Here is a 23,233-nt window from a genome sequence, read left to right on the forward strand (position 1 = left end):
AATTCTAGAGTCATAAATCTTCATCTAAATGTTTGTCTGCTTGCTGTTGTTTTTCCATATGGGATGGAATCTGTTTTGTGTTGTTCCAGCTTCTCCTATGACCTCGATCCCACCACTCCCTGCCTCTGGTGCAGGGCTCTGCCAATCACGACGAGCTTGGTCAGTAGACGGTTTTTGATGGGCAGACGTTCTCAGAGAGAGATAAGTGTCTGAAGCAGCCGTTGTTGCCCTCCTTTGTGCCCAGTCCAGAACCGTTGCCGTAACGATAACTGTCCTCCTCTTTTTCCTCTTCAGTCAGACTGCTTTCGTCACCATCCTCCTCATCATCACTTCTTTCATCTCTGGTCATCTGGAGTAGAGAGAGAGAAAGACACAGAGAGACAGAGACACACACAGAGAGACAGAGAGAGAGACAGAGAGAGAAAGAGAGAGACAGAGAGAGAGAGAAGAGAGAGAGAGAGAGAGAGAGAGAGAGAGAGAGAGAGAGAGAGAGAGAGACAGAGAGAGAGAGACACACACAGAGAGACAGAGAGAGAGTCAGAGAGACAGAGAGAGAGAGAAAGAGAGAAAGACACAGAGACAGAGACAGACACAGAGAGACAGAGACAGACACAGAGAGAGAGAGAGAGAGAGAGAGAGAGAGAGAGAGAGAGAGAGAGAGAGAGAGAGAGAGAGAGAGAGAGAGAGAGAGAGAGAGAGAGGAAGAGAGAGACAGACAGAGAGAGAGACAGAGACACACACAGAGAGACAGAGAGAGAGTCAGAGAGACAGAGAGAGAGAGAGAAAGAGAGAGAAAGACACAGAGAGACAGAGACAGACACAGAGAGACAGAGACAGAGACAGAGACAGAGACAGAGACAGAGAGAGAGAGAGAGAGAGAGAGAGAGAGAGAGAGAGAGAGAGAGAGAGAGAGAGAGAGAGAGAGAGAGAAAGCGCGAGAGAGAGAATGTACTCAGGACATTCATCGAGATATCATGCCACTTTCTACCTCAGAGACCATTATCATCTCTAACACAGTAGTTCCCATAGTTCTCTCTCTAAAGTGATTATTTGTGATCCAAGAAAATAAAACCAGTGTCTCAAGCCAGTACTCTGTCAAAAAAGAAATCAGCTGTGACCAACCATTTGGGAATCACTGCTCCTGCATCACAGTTCTGCGTAGCCCTATATCACTAAAACATTCACCTAAAAGTAGCATTGAAACCTGGGGCTGCATGTATTGAGCGTCTCAGAGCAGGAGTGCTGATCAAGGATGAGTTTAGCCTTTCAGATCACAATGAATACGATAGCTGATCCTAGATCAACACATACTGAGACGCTACCTACAGCCCTGAGCTATTTCAACTAACGCAGAAACCCAATTGGCAGCCTCCGATCAATCAAAGACACCTGGAGTTTAGTCCATGGCAGGTCAGGTCAGTCTTTCAGACTTACCATAATAGAGTCTATTCTCTCTCCTTGAGCTGTCTGACCGCTCTGAGCCACATTGTGTTTTCCAGAAATATAATTATGTTCGGCACAATGCTAAATCACCAATAATTATGTCCCAATGGCAACCCACTGTTGCCTTGTGACCTCGTGGGGGTTGAGTAACTGCCTCTGGCATCTTAGCTGTTTTCTGCCGTTGCCGTAGCTGACAGGGATCAAGCACCTTGCCAAGCCCAACACAATTGCACACACACACACACACACACACACACACACACACACACACACACACACACACACACACACACACACACACACACACACACACACACACACACACACACACACACACACACACACACACACACACACACACACACACACACACACACACACACACACACACACACACAGTTCTAACTGCTCAGTTAGTAAGTCTACATACAGAATGAGAACAATGAAACAATGAAAAACAGGAGCATTGGGTCTTAGGCTGGATTCTAGACCACACTGACAGAGAACAGACACTGTAGTCATCTGACACTGTAGTCATCTGACAGAGAACAGACACTGTAGTCATCTGACATTGTAGTCATCTGACAGAGAACAGACACTGTAGTCATCTGACAGAGAACAGACACTGTAGTCATCTGACAGAGAACAGACACTGTAGTCATCTGACATTGTAGTCATCTGACAGAGAACAGACACTGTAGTCATCTGACAGAGAACAGACACAGGTGTAGCTGTCTGACAGAGAACAGACACTGGTGTAGCTGTCTGACAGAGAACAGACACTGGTGTAGCTGTCTGACAGAGAACAGACACAGGTGTAGCTGTCTGACAGAGAACAGACACTGGTGTAGCTGTCTGACAGAGAACAGACACAGGTGTAGCTGTCTGACAGAGAACAGACACTGTAGTCATCTGACAGAGAACAGACACTGTAGTCATCTGACATTGTAGTCATCTGACAGAGAACAGACACTGTAGTCATCTGACAGAGAACAGACACTGTAGTCATCTGACAGAGAACAGACACAGGTGTAGCTGTCTGACAGAGAACAGACACTGGTGTAGCTGTCTGACAGAGAACAGACACTGGTGTAGCTGTCTGACAGAGAACAGACACAGGTGTAGCTGTCTGACAGAGAACAGACACTGGTGTAGCTGTCTGACAGAGAACAGACACTGGTGTAGCTGTCTGACAGAGAACAGACACTGGTGTAGCTGTCTGACAGAGAACAGACACTGGTGTAGCTGTCTGACAGAGAACAGACACTGGTGTAGCTGTCTGACAGAGAACAGACACTGGTGTAGCTGTCTGACAGAGAACAGACACTGGTGTAGCTGTCTGACAGAGAACAGACACAGGTGTAGCTGTCTGACAGAGAACAGACACTGGTGTAGCTGTCTGACAGAGAACAGACACTGGTGTAGCTGTCTGACAGAGAACAGACACTGGTGTAGCTGTCTGATAGAGAACAGACACTGGTGTAGCTGTCTGACAGAGAACAGACACTGTAGTCATCTGACAGAGAACAGACACTGTAGTCATCTGACAGAGAACAGACACTGGTGTAGCTGTCTGACAGAGAACAGACACTGGTGTAGCTGTCTGACAGAGAACAGACACAGGTGTAGCTGTCTGACAGAGAACAGACACTGGTGTAGCTGTCTGACAGAGAACAGACACAGGTGTAGCTGTCTGACAGAGAACAGACACTGGTGTAGCTGTCTGACAGAGAACAGACACTGGTGTAGCTGTCTGACAGAGAACAGACACTGGTGTAGCTGTCTGACAGAGAACAGACACTGGTGTAGCTGTCTGACAGAGAACAGACACTGGTGTAGCTGTCTGACAGAGAACAGACACAGGTGTAGCTATGCTTGGCTATGCATGATCTAGTCAGGTCAGTCAAGCAGCTGTAGGCTGGGGCTCTATGTGTGTTTAGAGCAATGTTTCCTAGAACTTTTAATTTTTTATTTTATTTTACCTTTATTTTACTAGGCAAGTCAGTTAAAAAAAAGTTCTTATTTTCAATGACGGCCTAGGAACAGTGAGTTAAATGCCTGTTCAGGGGCAGAACGACAGATTTGTACCTTGTCAACTCGGGGATTCGAACTTGCAACCTTTCGGTTACTAGTCCAACGCTCTAACCACTAGGCTACGCCCCTCAACTCTCCTATAGTAGGATCCACTTACATCTAACATTTAACATTTTAGTCATTCAGCAACTTTAGTGCATTCATCTTCACATAGCTGGGTGAGACAACCACATATCAAATCAAAATCAAATCACGTTTTATTGGTTGAGTAAACATATTTTGCAGATGTTATTAGGAGTGTAGTGAAATGCTTATGTTCCTAGCTCCAGCTGTGGAGTAATACCTAACAACACAAAACAATACATGCAAATCCCAAAAATAATTAACTTAAGAAATATTACATAATAAATATATATGTACTGTAAAGGATGGTGTGTAGAGACAGTGTGGACAGTATATGAATAGAAAAAGTGTGTGCAGCAGTACTAGTACACCTGTTTCATCTGGTCAACTCATCATCAACCTCTGGTCAACCCTTCATCATCCTCTGGTCAACCCCTCAACAACCTCTCTAGTCAACCCATAATCAACCTCTGGTCAACCCATCATCAACCTCTGGTCAACCCTTCATCAACCTCTGGTCGACCCTTCATCAACCTCTGGTCGACCCCTCATCAACCTCTGGTCGACCCCTCATCAACCTCTGGTCGACCCCTCATCAACCCTCATCAACCTCTGGTCGACCCCTCATCAACCTCTGGTCTACCCATCATCAACCTCTGGTCTATCATCAACCTCTGGTCGACCCCTCATCAACCTCTGGTCTACCCATCATCAACCTCTGGTCTACCCATCATCAACCTCTGGTCGACCCATCATCAACCTCTGGTCGACCCCTCATCAACCTCTGGTCGACCCCTCATCAACCTCTGGTCGACCCCTCATCAACCTCTGGTCAACCCCTCATCAACCTCTGGTCTACCCCTCATCAACCTCTGGTCGACCCCTCATCAACCTCTGGTCGACCCCTCATCAACCTCTGGTCTACCCCTCATCAACCTCTGGTCGACCCCTCATCAACCTCTGGTCGACCCCTCATCAACCTCTGGTCTACCCTCATCAACCTCTGGTCTAACCATCATCAACCTCTGGTCGACCCATCATCAACCTCTGGTCTACCCCTCATCAACCTCTGGTCGACCCCTCATCAACCCCTCATCAACCTCTGGTCGACCCCTCATCAACCTCTGGTCTACCCATCACCTCAATCAACCTCTGGGACCCCTCATCAACCTCTGGTCAACCCATCATCAACCTCTGGTCAACCCATCATCAACCTCTGGTCAACCCATCATCAACCTCTGGTCGACCCCTCATCAACCTCTGGTCGACCCCTCATCAACCTCTGGTCGACCCCTCATCAACCTCTGGTCGACCCCTCATCAACCTCTGGTCTACCCATCATCAACCTCTGGTCGACCCCTCATCAACCTCTGGTCGACCCCTCATCAACCTCTGGTCGACCCCTCATCAACCTCTGGTCGACCCCTCATCAACCTCTGGTCTACCCATCATCAACCTCTGGTCGACCCCTCATCAACCTCTGGTCGACCCCTCATCAACCTCTGGTCGACCCCTCATCAACCTCTGGTCGACCCCTCATCAACCTCTGGTCGACCCCTCATCAACCTCTGGTCGACCCCTCATCAACCTCTGGTCGACCCCTCATCAACCTCTGGTCTACCCATCATCAACCTCTGGTCGACCCATCATCAACCTCTGGTCGACCCCTCATCAACCTCTGGTCAACCCTTCATCAACCTCTGGTCAACTCATCATCAAGTTGGTATTCTGTCAGTTTGTACCATCACAGTCGTAGCAAGATCATGTTCTGTCAAGTCAGTGCTAGTAGGAAAATACTTTTAAATACTTGATTCATTTAAGGTACTATTTGAAGAGGTAGGGTTTCAGGTGTCTTCAGAAGATGGGCAGGGACTCTGCTGTCCTAGCTTCAGGGGGAGGCTGGTTCCACCATTGGGGTGCCAGGAGAGAGAAGAGCATTGACTAGGCTGAGTGGTGACGTTGTGACCAAGTGATGGCTGTCATAAAGGGAATGGGTGAAGAGTGGAAAAGAAAGAGTGAAATAAACCACTGCCAAAAAGATGACTCACTTTGCCGAAGAGGAACTTCTTGACCATGCGCAGGATGAGGTAGGCCCAGAAGATGTGCAGGAACAGGAGGACCACCAGCATGACGTTGAAGAAGTAGTAACCAAAGAACGGGGGGTACTGGAGTGTGGGGTACACCCACGTACAGTGGATCAGCCTGGAATGACGTAACCAATACAGACAATGATGCTGATGATGGTAATGCATTTTATTTGCAAGATACTTTCTCACAAACCCGAAGTGCTAAAATATACATTTATATGATACAGACTACTAGATATGATAAGCTCTGTTAAACATTTAAACTTGTCCTGGGTGGTGTTCAGTGTGCATGGAACGTGAGAAAACAACGTGAAGCAGAGGCGGTATAACCAGTAAGAATTCAATAAGATTATTTTTCCTATTTAAAAATGTTTTTGCTTTTCATGCCTCCTAAACACAAGCCTTTGTGAAGGAAAACAATGGCTACTCTTTGCTTTATAGGGTTTTTCATTATTGAAATAAGTAGGTAAATACTATGTAACTATCTGTACAAAAATGATAGCTAAGAAATCTGGTATTCTGTCAATTGGTAAGTAATGTCCATGAGAGAAAGGAGACATTGTTCAGCTTTTCAGCTTTCGTGCTCATTCAATGCCATCCAATTCAGGAAAGATTAACCAGTTGCGGAAACATTGGGTCGTATTCAACAGGCACCAGACTGAAACAGGAAGGGGAAACCTGAGCCTGACCAAACAGAAACATTGGGTCGTATTCAATAGGCACCAGACTGAAACAGGAAGGGGAACCCTGAGCCTGACCAAACAGAAACATTGGGTCGTATTCAACAGGCACCAGACTGAAACAGGAAAGGGAAACCTGAGCCTGACCAAACAGAAACATTGGGTCGTATTCAATAGGCACCAGACTGAAACAGGAAGGGGAAACCTGAGCCTGACCAAACAGAAACATTGGGTCGTATTCAACAGGCACCAGACTGAAACAGGAAGGGGAAACCTGAGCCTGACCAAACAGAAACATTGGATCGTATTCAATAGGCACCAGACTGAAACAGGAAGGGGAAACCTGAGCCTGACCAAACAGAAACATTGGGTCGTATTCAATAGGCACCAGACTGAAACAGGAAGGGGAAACCTGAGCCTGACCAAACAGAAACATTGGGTCGTATTCAATAGGCACCAGACTGAAACAGGAAGGGGAAACCTGAGCCTGACCAAACAGAAACATTGGGTCGTATTCAATAGGCACCAGACTGAAACAGGAAGGGAAACCTGAGCCTGACCAAACAGAAACATTGGGTCGTATTCAATAGGCACCAGACTGAAACAGGAAGGGGAAACCTGAGCCTGACCAAACAGAAACATTGGGTCGTATTCAATAGGCACCAGACTGAAACAGGAAGGGAAACCTGAGCCTGACCAAACAGAAACATTGGGTCATATTCAACAGGCACCAGACTGAAACAGGAAGGGGAAACCTGAGCCTGACCAAACAGAAACATTGGGTCGTATTCAACAGGCACCAGACTGAAACAGGAAGGGGAAACCTGAGCCTGACCAAACAGAAACATTGGGGACGTATTCAACAGGCACCAGACTGAAACAGGAAGGGAAACCTGAGCCTGACCAAACAGAAGCATTGGGTCGTATTCAATAGGCACCAGAATGAAACAGGAAGGGAAACCTGAGCCTGACCAAACAGAAGCATTGGGTCGTATTCAACAGGCACCAGACTGAAACAGGAAGGGAAACCTGAGCCTGACCAAACAGAAACATTGGGTCGTATTCAATAGGCACCAGAATGAAACAGGAAGGGGAAACCTGAGCCTGACCAAACAGAAACATTGGGTCGTATTCAACAGGCACCAGACTGAAACAGGAAGGGGAAACCTGAGCCTGACCAAACAGAAACATTGGGTCGTATTCAACAGGCACCAGACTGAAACAGGAAGGGGAAACCTGAGCCTGACCAAACAGAAACATTGGGTCGTATTCAACAGGCACCAGACTGAAACAGGAAGGGGAACCTGAGCCTGACCAAACAGAAACATTGGGGTCGTATTCAACAGGCACCAGACTGAAACAGGAAGGGAAACCTGAGCCTGACCAAACAGAAACATTGGGTCGTATTCAACAGGCACCAGACTGAAACAGGAAGGGGAAACCTGAGCCTGACCAAACAGAAACATTGGGTCGTATTCAATAGGCACCAGACTGAAACAGGAAGGGGAACCTGAGCCTGACCAAACAGAAACATTGGGTCGTATTCAACAGGCACCAGACTGAAACAGGAAGGGAAACCTGAGCCTGACCAAACAGAAACATTGTTTCGTATTCAACAGGCACCAGACTGAAACAGGAAGGGGAAACCTGAGCCTGACCAAACAGAAACATTGGGTCGTATTCAACAGGCACCAGACTGAAACAGGAAGGAAACCTGAGCCTGACCAAACAGAAACATTGGGTCGTATTCAACAGGCACCAGACTGAAACAGGAAGGGGAAACCTGAGCCTGACCAAACAGAAACATTGGGTCGTATTCAACAGGCACCAGACTGAAACAGGAAGGGGAAACCTGAGCCTGACCAAACAGAAACATTGGGTCGTATTCAAGTTGAGTCTCCCCCTACCAGAAACATGGTCACAGCTCACCATGGGGGTGTTCTATACACCAGACTGAAACAGGAAGGGGAAACCTGAGCCTGACCAAACAGAAACATTGGGTCGTATTCAACAGGCACCAGACTGAAACAGGAAGGGAAACCTGAGCCTGACCAAACAGAAACATTGGGTTGTATTCAACAGGCACCAGACTGAAACAGGAAGGGGAACCTGAGCCTGACCAAACAGAAACATTGGGGACGTATTCAACAGGCACCAGACTGAAACAGGAAGGGAAACCTGAGCCTGACCAAACAGAAGCATTGGGTCGTATTCAACAGGCACCAGACTGAAACAGGAAAGGGAAACCTGAGCCTGACCAAACAGAAACATTGGGTCGTATTCAACAGGCACCAGACTGAAACAGGAAGGGGAAACCTGAGCCTGACCAAACAGAAACATTGGGTCGTATTCAACAGGCACCAGACTGAAACAGGAAGGGGAAACCTGAGCCTGACCAAACAGAAACATTGGGTCGTATTCAACAGGCACCAGACTGAAACAGGAAGGGGAAACCTGAGCCTGACCAAACAGAAACATTGGGTCGTATTCAACAGGCACCAGACTGAAACAGGAAAGGGAAACCTGAGCCTGACCAAACAGAAACATTGGGTCGTATTCAACAGGCACCAGACTGAAACAGGAAGGGGAAACCTGAGCCTGACCAAACAGAAACATTGGGTCGTATTCAACAGGCACCAGACTGAAACAGGAAGGGAAACCTGAGCCTGACCAAACAGAAGCATTGGGTCGTATTCAATAGGCACCAGAATGAAACAGGAAGAGGAACCCTGAGCCTGACCAAACAGAAACATTGGGTCATATTCAATAGGCACCAGAATGAAACAGGAAGAGGAACCCTGAGCCTGACCAAACAGAAACATTCGTTTTCATTTTTGGGGCTGACTACAGAGCTGGAAAAATATAGAATTCAAATATGTGGGGGAAAAAAGGAAATGTTTGTTTTCGCTTTCAGTTGCATAACCTTTTTCTACGGTGTGCACTAATGAACACGACCCTGGTTTACTTTCTCTGCAGAGAACAGAACATGATGTTTTGTACGTTTGCAAAGTTCAACGTCTCTTTGTTTGGCCCTTCAGAGTGAAATGAGATGGTTGATTGTTTCTCACAGGAGAGGTAGACAGAACATAATTCAATAAATATTGGCTTCTGTATCACTGAGCGCTCAGGAGACAAAGACATTCCCCTGACAATCACTCCTCCTGTGTGCCAATTGGTGAACAAACAATAGAGAGAGAGAGACACACACACGCACACACACACACACAGCTAGGGTTCGTCAGTTGCCTTACCAGAATGGGAAGATGATCAGTCGGGTTACCATGAACACAATGGCAAACACCACAAAGAGACTGTTGCAGGTTCTCTCCCATTTGGCATAGTTAAACAACTTGGCAGACTGGGGTAGGAGAGAGAAGAGAGAAAAACACACAGTGAGTCTCCCCTCTACCAGAAACACACGTCACAGCTCACTCTATGGGGGTGTTCTATATGCACCCGTTTCTGTTCAGTACACTACTGTTAACATGAGCCCTATGTTTACCAGTGGGCCATTTAGGATGTAACCGTTGTTCTGGATAAAAGTGTCTGCCACTCTTGGCCTCCCAGTGGCTCAGTGGTCTAAGGCACGGCATCGCAGTGCTAGTTGTGCCACCAGAGATTTTGGGTTCGGGTCCAGGCTCTGTCGTAGCCGGGCGCGAACCGGGAGACCCATGGGGCGGCACACAATTGGCCCAGCGTCGTGCGAGTTAGGGGAGGGTTCGGAGGGCAGGGATGTCCTTGTCCCATCGGGCACTAGCAACTCCTGTAGCGGGCTGGGCACAGCACAATGCTGACGCGGTGGCCAGGTGTACAGTGTTTCCTCCGACACATTGGTGCGGCTGGCTTCCGGGTGAATGTTCATTGTGTCAAGAAGCAGTGCGGTTGGGTTGTGTTTAGGTGGACGCATGGCTCTCGACCTTCACCTCTCCCGAGTCCATACGGGAGTTTCAGTGATGAGACAAGACTTTATCTACCAATTGGATACCACAAAATTCGGGAGATAAAGGGGAAAAATAAAAATATATAAATAAAAAAGTGTCTGCCACACACACACAGAACACACCACACAGAACACACCACACAGAACACACCACACAGAACACACCACACAGAACACACCACACAGAACACACCACACAGAACACACCACACAGAACACACCACACAGAACACACCACACAGAACACACACACAGAACACACCACACAGAACACACACACACACCAACACACCACACAGAACACACACACAGTACACACCACACAGTACACACACACAGAACACACCACACACTACATACCACACAGTACACACCACACAGAACACACCACACACTACATACCACACAGTACACACCACACAGTACACACCACACAGAACACACCACACACTACATACCACACAGTACACACCACACAGAACACACCACACACTACATACCACACAGTACACCACACAGAACACACCACACAGAACACACCACACACCACACACTACATACCACACAGTACACACCACACAGAACACACCACACACCACACAGAACACACCACACACCACACACCACACAGAACACACCACACACCACACACAACACACCACACAGAACACACCACACACCACACACACCACACAGAACACACCACACACCACACACCACACACAACACACCACACACAACACACCACACACTACACACCACACAGAACACACCACACAGAACACACCACACACTACACACCACACAGAAAACACCACACAGAACACACCACACACTACACACCACACAGAACACACCACACAGAACACACCACACAGAACACACCACACAGAACACACCACACAGAACACACCACACAGAACACACACACAGAACACACCACACACTACATACCACACAGTACACACCACAGAGAACACACCACACAGTACACACACACACTACATACCACACAGTACACACACACAGAACACACCACACACTACATACCACACAGTACACACCACACAGAACACACCACACACTACATACCACACAGTACACCACACAGAACACACCACACACAACACAGAACACACCACACACCACACAGAACACACCACACACCACACACCACACACAACACAGAACACACCACACACCACACAGAACACACCACACACCACACACCACATACCACACAGAACACACCACACAGAACACACCACACACCACACAGAACACACCACACACCACACAGAACACACCACACACCACACAGAACACACCACACACCACACACCACACACACCACACAGAACACACCACACACCACACAGAACACACCACACACCACACACCACACACCACACACAACACACCACACAGAACACACCACACACCACACACCACACACCACACAGAACACACCACACAGAACACACCACACAGAACACACCACACACCACACACCACACAGAACACACCACACATAACACACCACACACTACACACCACACAGAACACACCACACAGAACACACCACACACTACACACCACACAGAACACACCACACAGAACACACCACACACTACACACCACACAGAACACACCACACAGAACACACCACACAGAACACACCACACAGAACACACCACACACTACATACCACACAGTACACACCACACAGAACACACCACACAGAACACACCACACAGAACACACCACACACTACATACCACACAGTACACACCACACAGTACACACACACAGAACACACCACACACTACATACCACACAGTACACACCACACAGAACACACCACACACTACATACCACACAGTACACACACACAGAACACACCACACACTACATACCACACAGTACACACCACACATAACACACCACACAGAACACACCACACACTACATACCACACAGTACACACACACAGAACACACCACACACTACATACCACACAGTACACACCACACAGTACACACCACACAGAACACACCACACACTACATACCACACAGTACACACCGCACAGAACACACCACACACTACATACCACACAGTACACACCACACACTACATACCACACAGAACACACCACACAGAACACACCACACAGAACACACCACACATCGTATTGCGTCAGATAAAAATATTGACGAATACGCTGATTCGGTGTGCGAGTTCATTAGAACGTGCGTCGAAGATGTCGTTCCCATAGCAACGATAAAAACATTCCCTAACCAGAAACCATGGATTGATGGCAGCATTCGCGTGAAACTGAAAGCGCGAACCACTGCTTTTAATCAGGGCAAGGTGTCTGGTAACATGTCCGAATATAAACAATGCAGCTATTCCCTCCGCAAGGCTATTAAACAAGCTAAGCGTCAGTACAGAGACAAAGTGGAATCTCAATTCAATGGCTCAGACACAAGAGGCATGTGGCAGGGTCTACAGTCAATCACGGACTACAAGAAGAAACCCAGCCCAGTCACGGACCAGGATGTCTTGCTCCCAGGCAGACTAAATAACTTTTTTGCCCGCTTTGAGGACAATACAGTGCCACTGACACGGCCTGCAACGAAAACATGCGGTCTCTCCTTCACTGCAGCTGAGGTGAGTAAGACATTTAAACGTGTTAACCCTCGCAAGGCTGCAGGCCCAGACGGCATCCCCAGCCGCGCCCTCAGAGCATGCGCAGACCAGCTGGCCGGTGTGTTTACGGACATATTCAATCAATCCCTATACCAGTCTGCTGTTCCCACATGCTTCAAGAGGGCCACCATTGTTCCTGTTCCCAAGAAAGCTAAGGTAACAGAGCTAAACGACTACCGCCCGCAGCACTCACTTCCGTCATCATGAAGTGCTTTGAGAGACTAGTCAAGGACCATATCACCTCCACCCTACCTGACACCCTAGACCCACTCCAATTTGCTTACCGCCCAAATAGGTCCACAGACGATGCAATCTCAACCACACTGCACACTGCCCTAACCCACCTGGACAAGAGGAATACCTATGTGAAAATGCTGTTCATCGACTACAGCTCGGCATTCAACACCATAGTACCCTCCAAGCTCGTCATCAAGCTCGAGACCCTGGGTCTCGACCCCGCCCTGTGCAACTGGGTACTGGACTTCCTGACGGGCCGCCCCCAGGTGGTGAGGGTAGGCAACAACATCTCCTCCCCGCTGATCCTCAACATGGGGGCCCCACAACGTTCTGAGCCCTCTCCTGTACTCCCTGTTCACCCACGACTGCGTGGCCACGCACGCCTCCAACTCAATCATCAAGTTTGTGGACGAAACAACAGTGGTAGGCTTGATTACCAACAACGACGAGACGGCCTACAGGGAGGAGGTGAGGGCCCTCGGAGTGTGGTGTCAGGAAAATAACCTCACACTCAACGTCAACAAAACTAAGGAGATGATTGTGGACTTCAGGAAACAGCAGAGGGACCCACACCCCCTATCCACATCGATGGAACAGTAGTGGAGAGGGTAGCAAGTTTTAAGTTCCTCGGCATACACATCACAGACAAACTGAATTGGTCCACTCACACTGACAGCGTCGTGAAGAAGGCGCAGCAGCGCCTCTTCAACCTCAGGAGGCTGAAGAAATTCGGCTTGTCACCAAAAGCACTCACAAACTTCTACAGATGCACAATCGAGAGCATCCTGGCGGGCTGTATCACCGCCTGGTACGGCAACTGCTCCGCCCTCAACCGTAAGGCTCTCCAGAGGGTAGTGAGGTCTGCACAACGCATCACCGGGGCAAACTACCTGCCCTCCAGGACACCTACACCACCCGATGTTACAGGAAGGCCATAAAGATCATCAAGGACATCAACCACCCGAACCACTGCCTGTTCACCCCGCTATCATCCAGAAGGCGAGGTCAGTACAGGTGCATCAAAGCTGGGACCGAGAGACTGAAAAACAGCTTCTATCTCAAGGCCATCAGACTGTTAAACAGCCACCACTAACATTGAGTGGCTGCTGCCAACACACTGTCATTGACACTGACCCAACTCCAGCCACTTTAATAATGGGATTGATGGGAAATGATGTAAATATATCACTAGCCACTTTAAACAATGCTACCTTATATAATGTTACTTACCCTACATTATTCATCTCATATGCATACGTATATACTGTACTCTACATCATCGACTGCATCCTTATGTAATACATGTATCACTAGCCACTTTAACTATGCCACTTTGTTTACTTTGTCTACATACTCATCTCATATGTATATACTGTACTCGATACCATCTACTGTATGCTGCTCTGTACCATCACTCATTCATATATCCTTATGTACATATTCTTTATCCCCTTACACTGTGTATAAGACAGTAGTTTTGGAATTGTTAGTTAGATTACTTGTTGGTTATCACTGCATTGTCGGAACTAGAAGCACAAGCATTTTGCTACACTCGCATTAACATCTGCTAACCATGTGTATGTGACAAATAACATTTGATTTGATTTGATTTGACACCACACACCACACACTACATACCACACAGTACACACCACACAGAACACACCACACACCACACAGAACACACCACACAGAACACACCACACACCACACACCACACACCACACACCACACACCACACACCACACAGAACACACCACACACCACACAGAACACACCACACACCACACACCACACACCACACAGAACACACCACACATAACACACCACACACAGAACACACCACACACCACACACCACACACCACACACCACACACCACACACCACACACCACACACCACACAGAACACACCACACAGAACACACCACACAGAACACACCACACAGAACACACCACACACAGAACACACCACACAAAGACACTCCACATGGTAGCAGACCTCTAGCAGGACGTCGGAGGCATCGTGGATGAGCATCACCAGGGTTCCTATCCGGATGTAGTTGACACACCAAGAGAAGGACAGCAGTGTCAGGGTGGCCAAATGGTGGATGATCTGTTCCTTAAAGTCCTAGAGGAGACAACACAACAAACATCTTCACCTGTCGCTGTTGTTTCTGTAGCTACTGTTGTTATTCTACTACGTGTCCTCAAAACCACTTGATAGTGTAACATGCATAACTAAGCAGGCAGATGGACAATGTGAGGCAGGTTGGAACAACTCATATAGTGGAAAGATCATTAACTGTAATTGCTTATGAGTAGCCAACTGCAATTTACTTTGATAAAAATTTCTCATACTTTCTACTTTTCATCTCCATAAGATATTTAATGCGCTGGCCTGTCAGAGGTGGCAGGCAGGCCACTATCTAATTAGGACTGCAGTAGGTAACTAATGTGAGAAAGCAGAGCTTCTCAGTTATACGGGTCAGAGAGTGGAGGATAATGCAGGTGTATGGGAAAGAAAGCAGAGCTTGAGAAAAGCCCATAGGGGCTGGCAGGGACTGGGATCCCCGACTCTCACCTTCCTCTTGACATCAAAAGTGACTCTGAAGAGAAGCGAACCATAGAAGCTCATCTCCAGGATGTAGTACCAGTACTGAGAATCCAGCATAGTCTATAGAGAGAGAGAGAGAGAGAGAGAGAGAGAGAGAGAGAGAGAGAGAGAGAGAGAGAGAGAGAGAGAGAGAGAGAGAGAGAGAGAGGTGTGTAGAGAGACAGAGAGAGGTGTGTGTAGAGAGAGAGAGAGAGGAGAGAGAGAGAGAGAGAGAGAGAGAGAGAGAGACAGACAGACAGACAGACAGACAGACAGACAGACAGACAGACAGACAGACAGACAGACAGACAGACAGACAGACAGACAGAGAGAGAGAGAGGTGTGTAGAGAGAGAGAGAGAGAAACACCAGTAACAAGTAACATAATCTTACAGTGCCATGAGTGAATCACATTCCAACAGAACAGACTCAAAACAAAGAGCTCTCCAAATCCCTTCTCCTATGTCTGAGTGTTTGCGTCTGAAATGGCACCCTGTTCCCTATACAGTGCAAAGGCCTCTGTTCAAAAGTTGTGCACTAAATAGGGAGCCATTTAGAACAGAGACAGTGTCTCTAGCTGGGGCAAAGAAATCAGGGGCTGTGTAGCCATCAAGCATCTTAGAGTAGAGTGATGATTTAAGATCAGTTTGGACTTTTAGATCACAATGAATAAGACAACATGGACAGGGGACAACTGGTCATAGATCAGCAGATCCTACTTAGAGTCCCCTGTTTCAAGGACAGTTTTTTCCATCTACGTAACATTGCAAAAATCTGAAACTTTCTGTCCAAAAATGATGCCAAAAAATGAATCTATGCTTTTGTCACTTCTAGGTTAGACTACTGCAATGCTCTCCTTTCCAGCTACCCGGATAAAGCACTAAATACACTTCAGTTAGTGCTAAAAAACAGTTGCTGGAATCTTGACTAGAACCCAAAAATGTGATCATATTACTCCAGTGCTAGCCTCTCTATACTGGCTTCCTATCAAGGCAAGGGCTGATTTCAAGGTTTTACTGCTAACCTACAAAGCATTACATGGACTTGCTCCTACCTATCTTTCTGATTTGGTCCTGCCGTACATACCTACACGTACGCTGCGGTCACAAGACCCCTCGGGTTCGTGCTGGGGGGAGATATTCGTGGGCTATACTCTGCCTTTTCTCAGTAGTAAGTTGGTTGTTGAAGATATCCCTCTAGTGGTGTGGGGGCTGTGCTTTGGCAAAATGGGTGGGGTTATATCCTGCTTGGTTGGCCCTGTCCGGAGGTATAGTCGGATGGGCCCACAGTGTCTCCCGTCCCCTCATGTCTCAGCCGCCAGTATTTATGCTGCAGTAGTTTGTGTCGGGGGGCTAAGGTCAGTCTGTTATATCTGCAGTATTTATCCTGTCTTATCCGGTGTCTTGTGTGAATTTAAGTATGCTCTCTTTAATTCTCTCTCTCTCTCTTTCTTTTTCTCTCGGAGGACCTGAGCCCTAGGACCATGCCTCAGGACTACCTGGCCTGATGACTCCTTGCTGTCCCCAGTCCACTTGGTCGTACTGCTGCTCCAGTTTCAACTGTTCTGAATGCTCGGCTATGGAAACCTGATCTGTTCCCCTGACGTGCTACCTTGTCCAGGATCTGCTGTTTTCGTACTGCACCTGCTGTCTCTACCTCTGAATGCTCGGCTATGGAAACCTGATCTGTTCCCCTGACGTGCTACCTTGTCCAGGATCTGCTGTTTTCGTACTGTACCTGCTGTCTCTACCTCTGAATGCGGCTATGGAAACCTGATCTGTTCCCCTGACGTGCTACCTTGTCCAGGATCTGCTGTTTTCGTACTGCACCTGCTGTCTCTATCTCTGAATGCTCGGCTATGAAAAGCCAACTGAGCCAACTGTTGCACCCTCTACAACCACTGTGATTATTATTATTTGACCCTGCTGGTCATCTATGAACGTTTGAACATCTTGGCCATGTACTGTTAAAATCTCTACCCGGCACCCGACTGGTCACGCCTCAGAGCCTGGTTCCTCTCTAGGTTTCTTCCTAGGTTCCTGCCTTTCTAGGGAGTTTTTCCTAGCCACTGTGCTTCTACACCTGCATTGCTTGCTGTTTGGGGTTTTAGGCTGGGTTTCTGTACAGCACTTTGTGACATCGGCTGATGTAAAAAGGGCTTTATAAATACATTTGATTCATTGAATTTGATTGATACATACGGCACCAGAGCTACATGGTGTTTTATACTACGCTACAGTTGGTATTTACTTAGCAACTACATGGTGTTTTATACTACGCTACAGTTGGTATTTACTTAGCAACTACATGGTGTTTTATACTACGCTACAGTTGGTATTTACTTAGCAACTACATGGTGTTTTATACTACGCTACAGTTGGTATTTACTTAGCAACTACATGGTGTTTTATACTACGCTACAGTTGGTATTTACTTAGCAACTACATGGTGTTTTATACTACGCTACAGTTGGTATTTACTTAGCAACTACAGTTGGTATTTACTTAGCAACTACATGGTGTTTTATACTACGCTACAGTTGGTATTTACTTAGCAACTACATGGTGTTTTATACTACGCTACAGTTGGTATTTACTTAGCAACTACATGGTGTTTTATACTACGCTACAGTTGGTATTTACTTAGCAACTACATGGTGTTTTATACTACGCTACAGTTGGTATTTACTTAGCAACTACATGGTGTTTTATACTACGCTACAGTTGGTATTTACTTAGCAACTACATGGTGTTTTATACTACGCTACAGTTGGTATTTACTTAGCAACTACATGGTGTTTTACACTACGCTACAGTTGGTATTTACTTAGCAACTACATGGTGTTTTATACTACGCTACAGTTGGTATTTACTTAGCAACTACATGGTGTTTTATACTACGCTACAGTTGGTATTTACTTAGCAACTACATGGTGTTTTATACTACGCTACAGTTGGTATTTACTTAGCAACTACATGGTTAAAATTGCAATTGCATAATAATTAGTCTATCTAATACCACTTTTTATTTTGGGGGATTCATCAAAATTAGCCCTACCAAGTAGTTACCAACTGTGTTGAATTCTTTGTTGCAAATATGATCACATAAGACACATCCAAAATCTCTCGAACAAACTATGCCTTCATCCCAATTGGCACTCTAGTCCTGATGTAGTGCACTCCGTTTGACCAGGGCCAATAGGAGGCGCCATCTGGGACGTGACCTGCTTTAAACCCCAGGCAACATTGTTAGGTGTGGAGCCTGATCAAACATAATCCTATTGTCTCCGTTCCAGTTTGGGTGACATCATCATTCCTTTGATTAGGACCTGGCACCCAGTAAAGACTGAACAGCAATCTAAGCCACACATTCCCCCACTTGTTAAAGATACATTTAAAAACAGTCTCACTACTAAATATGGACCTGTGTATTTTGGACCTGAGAATCAGTATTATCGACTAGTTTTCTATGTTTTATGTGTGACTCAGAAATGTGGACATGGTTAGAAAACGTCAGCCAAGCTGCGCCTGTTCAAGTATGATATGGTGTTTTTCTTCCTGGTTGGTTATACTAGTGTGGAGACACGTGAGAAGAGTAAGGGGAGTGTGAGCTCTTCAAAATCACCCTGGTAAATGACCAGTAGGGCTGAGCGATTAGCCAAAGAAATGTAACAACTAATTGGTCAACGTCAGTTCAATTATTAGATTTTTTTCTGTGAGGTCAATGTGCAGTTTCTCTAGAGAGAAATCAGATCAAGCCTGAACTGTGCGATGTAGTAGGGCGATCACTACCATCATGGCACTGTTATTCACTGTTTTATTCTGTGTTGTTTCAGCATTCAATCCACATAATGCATACAGAAACCAGAAATCATTTTATTAATAATCAAACTGACCTCAAAAAGCACTAATTGCTCACACACACACACACACACACACACACACACACACACACACACACACACACACACACACACACACACACACACACACACACACACACACACACACACACACACACACACACACACACACACACACACACACACACACACACACACACACACACACACACACACACACACCTGTTTTGGAAATCCATTCCACACTTCCCACGTATCATAGAACCATTCTTTCTGAAATACAAAACAAAAGGAGAAACATGCAGTGAAATCTTTAAAGAACATTACAGGACAATCTCATCATGATGCTTTCAATTTACACTGGCATTGCCCTCGAGGCCTTCAGACACTTGCTGAAGCCATCACCGTCAAATTCCCATAGAGCTCATCTCTCTGTCCTCTCCTCCCCTCTTCCCCTTATCCGCCTCTCTCCTCCTTCACTTCAGGGCAGAAGGACTGAAAAGAAGTTCTCCATTTCAGCTCAGCTCAGATAATATTTTTATCCAGCAATTGAGTCTTCCATTTTGACCTTCTCCCTGCTTTTACCCGGGACAACCTGTTAAAGTTCTACTTTGAGGATGTTCATTTCATGTGTATAACATATCATAAAATGTTAGGAATTTGTATTTGCTGTGTGTTTTGGTGGTACTGAATGTAACAGAGTTAAGACACAGTAACCTCACTCCACATCTTGAAATCTCTTCACACGCACTGAATTGCTATCTTGTAAAGACTTGTGTTTGTGAAGCAGAGGATCACTAGAGTCACTACTCACATCATACAGGGACACAACTCCTCCAATTAACGCCAACAGATAGAACACAAACCTCCAACTGCAAAACAGAGACAGAGACCGAGACAGACAAGGGACAATAATATAAGAAGAAGAAAAACACTACTGAGTGAAAGGTGAAAATGTGGAATAAGCTATACTCTCACACACAACACACAGTTTTACCTAGCCTCTCTGAACTTCTTCAGTACTCCGGGACGATCCTGGTTTCTTCTCTTTCTGAACCAGCGCTCCACCTGCCTAACGCACCAGCCGCTCTTCTTAGACAGACCATCTATAACTGCCTGGGAGGGAGGGAGGGAGGGAGGGAGACAGACAGACACAGGTCAGAACCAAGTGTGTTTGATTAGCGCCAGCTGCCAGCTAAACAGGACTACTAACCCTTATGCTAAGTTGACTTCCATACATTGGGGTAAATCAGATGTCACCAAAATCACTATAGAAGGGCAAATTTGTCCCCACTAGCTGGCTACTTGTTTCATTTCGCTGGCTACTTGTTTCATTTCGCTGGCTACTTGAGATTTCGGTAAGACACTGGACCATGAGCAAAATAACCATCAAGGTATTTAGATCTGAGAGAGAGGTCTCGTGGTGTGAGGTTTCAATAATCCCTTCAAAGACTGTCAGGACCGTCTGATGATATACACACATCAGGAGACTCACACACACACGCACGCAGATGCACACAGATGTGTGGAAATTCACACACACAAGCACACATAGCCACACAAATGTGTGTGCGTACACACACAAGTGCATATAGACGCATTGACACAAAGACTTACACATACGCTGGTGCACACACACCTCATGTGGAGAGATGGGTAAAGGGAGAAAGTCATGAGGATAAACATTAACATCCCTCATGACCACATGGTGAGTCATGGACCAAAACATTTGGCCTGGAGCATAGTGTCTGCATTAGAGGTTGGTTAGCTGGACATCTGGGTGATGTACACGATCACAGGTCTGAACAGCAGATATACTGTATGATAGTACCCCTGTCTGAGCCAGAATGGCCCACAGGGCCGGAGCCCATCCCCTATAAATGTAGCCTGAGGCAGCTGGACATGATACAAGTACACCCCCTGGACAGGTGAATTCACTTGAATCCAACCAAATTTACTTGAATTTCTATCGCAGTGCCGTATGCTACAATCCAGCTCCTTAATGCTGACTCCCTAGCAGAGCAGCATCAGGAGATATTGGTTGTCTTTGGTATGACTAGACCAGGGATCAAACCCCCAACCTTCCAATCCCAGGGCTGACACTCTAACCACATGGCCAATGAGTTGGTCAGAGCATCAGCATCCTCCAACCAGGGTTTCAGGAGTGTCAGATAGGCTGTGTGCCAGATGGCAGGGTTTGACCAGAGTGACAGATGGGCAGGGTTTGACCAGAGTGACAGATGGGCAGGGTTTGACCAGAGTGACAGATGGGCAGGGTTTGACCAGAGTGACAGATGGGCAGGGTTTGACCAGAGTGACAGATGGGCAGGGTTTGACCAGAGTGACAGATGGGCAGGGTTTGACCAGAGTGACAGATGGGCAGGGTTTGACCAGAGTGACAGATGGGCAGGGTTTGACCAGAGTGACAGAGATGACCAGGTGACAGATGGGCAGGGTTTGACCAGAGTGACAGATGGGCAGGGTTTGACCACAGTGACAGATGGGCAGAGGGTTTGACCAGAGTGACAGATGGGCAGGGTTTGACCAGAGTGACAGATGGGCAGGGTTTGACCACAGTGACAGATGGGCAGGGTTTGACCAGATGGGCAGTTTGACAGATGGGCAGGGTTTGACCAGCAGGGTTTGACCAGAGTGACAGATGGGCAGGGTTTGACCAGAGTGACAGATGGGCAGGGTTTGACCAGAGTGACAGATGGGCAGGGTTTGGTGACAGATGGGGTTTGACCAGAGTGACAGATGGGCAGGGTTTGACCACAGTGACAGATGGGCAGGGTTTGACCAGAGTGACAGATGGGCAGGGTTTGACCAGAGTGACAGATGGGAGGGTTTGGTGACAGAGGGTTTGACCACAGTGACCAGGGTTTGGGACAGATGGGCAGGGTTTGACCAGAGTGACAGATGGGCAGGGTTTGACCACAGTGACAGATGGGCAGGGTTTGACCAGAGTGACAGATGGGCAGGGTTTGACCAGAGTGACAGATGGGCAGGGTTTGACCAGAGTGACAGATGGGCAGGGTTTGACCAGAGTGACAGATGGGCAGGGTTTGACCACAGTGACAGATGGGCAGGGTTTGACCACAGTGACAGATGGGCAGGGTTTGACCACAGTGACAGATGGGCAGGGTTTGACCACAGTGACAGATGGGCAGGGTTTGACCACAGTGACAGATGGGCAGGGTTTGACCAGAGTGACAGATGGGCAGGGTTTGACCAGAGTGACAGATGGGCAGGGTTTGACCACAGTGACAGATGGGCAGGGTTTGACCAGGGTTTGACCAGAGTGACAGATGGGCAGGGTTTGACCAGATGGGCAGGGTTTGACCAGAGTGACAGATGGGCAGGGTTTGACCAGAGTGACAGATGGGCAGGGTTTGACCAGAGTGACAGATGGGCAGGGTTTGACCAGAGTGACAGAGGGTTTGGTGACAGATGGGCAGGGTTTGACCACAGATGGGCAGGGTTTGACCAGTGACAGATGGGCAGGGTTTGACCAGATGGGCAG

General features: G+C 47.2%; 2 protein-coding genes and 1 long non-coding RNA gene across 64 annotated transcripts in view; 1 reads left to right on the forward strand and 2 right to left on the reverse strand.

Moving 5' to 3' along the window:
• LOC127922069 (uncharacterized) overlaps positions 1 to 3,560 on the forward strand; it is a 4,558-nt gene extending 998 nt beyond the window's left edge. The window contains exons 1-5 of one of the 9 annotated variants that reach the window (XR_008110376.1): positions 1 to 2,288; positions 2,473 to 2,532; positions 2,563 to 2,772; positions 2,803 to 2,892; positions 3,067 to 3,560. The exon at positions 1 to 2,288 is cut by the window's left edge and continues 998 nt beyond it. This is a non-coding gene — a long non-coding RNA (uncharacterized LOC127922069). Of the gene's footprint in view, positions 2,319 to 2,472; positions 2,533 to 2,562; positions 2,773 to 2,802; positions 2,893 to 3,066 lie in introns of all 9 variants that reach the window. The other 8 variants (XR_008110373.1, XR_008110377.1, XR_008110380.1 and 5 more) reach the window with 8 other exon arrangements.
• A 151-nt stretch (positions 3,561 to 3,711) lies between these two features.
• The window catches only part of LOC118375141 (ceramide synthase 2-like), a 33,657-nt gene continuing 14,135 nt past the window's right edge, over positions 3,712 to 23,233 (reverse strand). Inside the window, exons 4-14 of one of the 50 annotated variants that reach the window (XM_052505696.1) lie at positions 20,708 to 20,826; positions 20,525 to 20,582; positions 19,933 to 19,983; positions 15,838 to 15,930; positions 15,256 to 15,384; positions 9,619 to 9,725; positions 5,649 to 5,802; positions 5,255 to 5,499; positions 4,837 to 4,902; positions 4,273 to 4,426; positions 3,712 to 4,178 (exon numbers count right to left, since the gene is read on the reverse strand). In XM_052505696.1, the coding sequence (XP_052361656.1) occupies positions 5,455 to 5,499; positions 5,649 to 5,802; positions 9,619 to 9,725; positions 15,256 to 15,384; positions 15,838 to 15,930; positions 19,933 to 19,983; positions 20,525 to 20,582; positions 20,708 to 20,826 (756 nt within the window). In that variant the 3' untranslated portion in view covers positions 3,712 to 4,178; positions 4,273 to 4,426; positions 4,837 to 4,902; positions 5,255 to 5,454. The other 49 variants (XM_052505695.1, XM_052505693.1, XM_052505692.1 and 46 more) reach the window with 49 other exon arrangements.
• On the reverse strand, positions 5,809 to 9,601 carry LOC127922065 (uncharacterized). Of its 5 annotated transcripts, XM_052505643.1 has the most exons (9): positions 9,028 to 9,601; positions 8,891 to 8,959; positions 8,615 to 8,821; positions 8,082 to 8,219; positions 7,741 to 7,809; positions 7,466 to 7,603; positions 7,123 to 7,191; positions 6,573 to 6,641; positions 5,809 to 6,365 (listed from the first exon to the last, which is right to left on the reverse strand). In XM_052505643.1, the coding sequence occupies exons 1-9, from the start codon at positions 9,187 to 9,189 to the stop codon at positions 6,291 to 6,293; spliced, it is 996 nt and encodes a 331-aa protein (XP_052361603.1). In that variant the 5' UTR covers positions 9,190 to 9,601; the 3' UTR covers positions 5,809 to 6,290. The 5 variants fall into 5 exon arrangements, 4 of the variants coding, with proteins under 4 accessions (XP_052361603.1, XP_052361605.1, XP_052361604.1 ...); XM_052505645.1 differs by lacking the exons at positions 6,573 to 6,641; positions 7,123 to 7,191; XM_052505644.1 differs by lacking the exons at positions 6,573 to 6,641; positions 7,123 to 7,191 and having other exon boundaries at positions 7,741 to 7,877.

Source organism: Oncorhynchus keta, unplaced genomic scaffold (genome assembly GCF_023373465.1).
Source record: "Oncorhynchus keta strain PuntledgeMale-10-30-2019 unplaced genomic scaffold, Oket_V2 Un_contig_24509_pilon_pilon, whole genome shotgun sequence".
Lineage (NCBI taxonomy): Eukaryota > Metazoa > Chordata > Actinopteri > Salmoniformes > Salmonidae > Oncorhynchus > Oncorhynchus keta.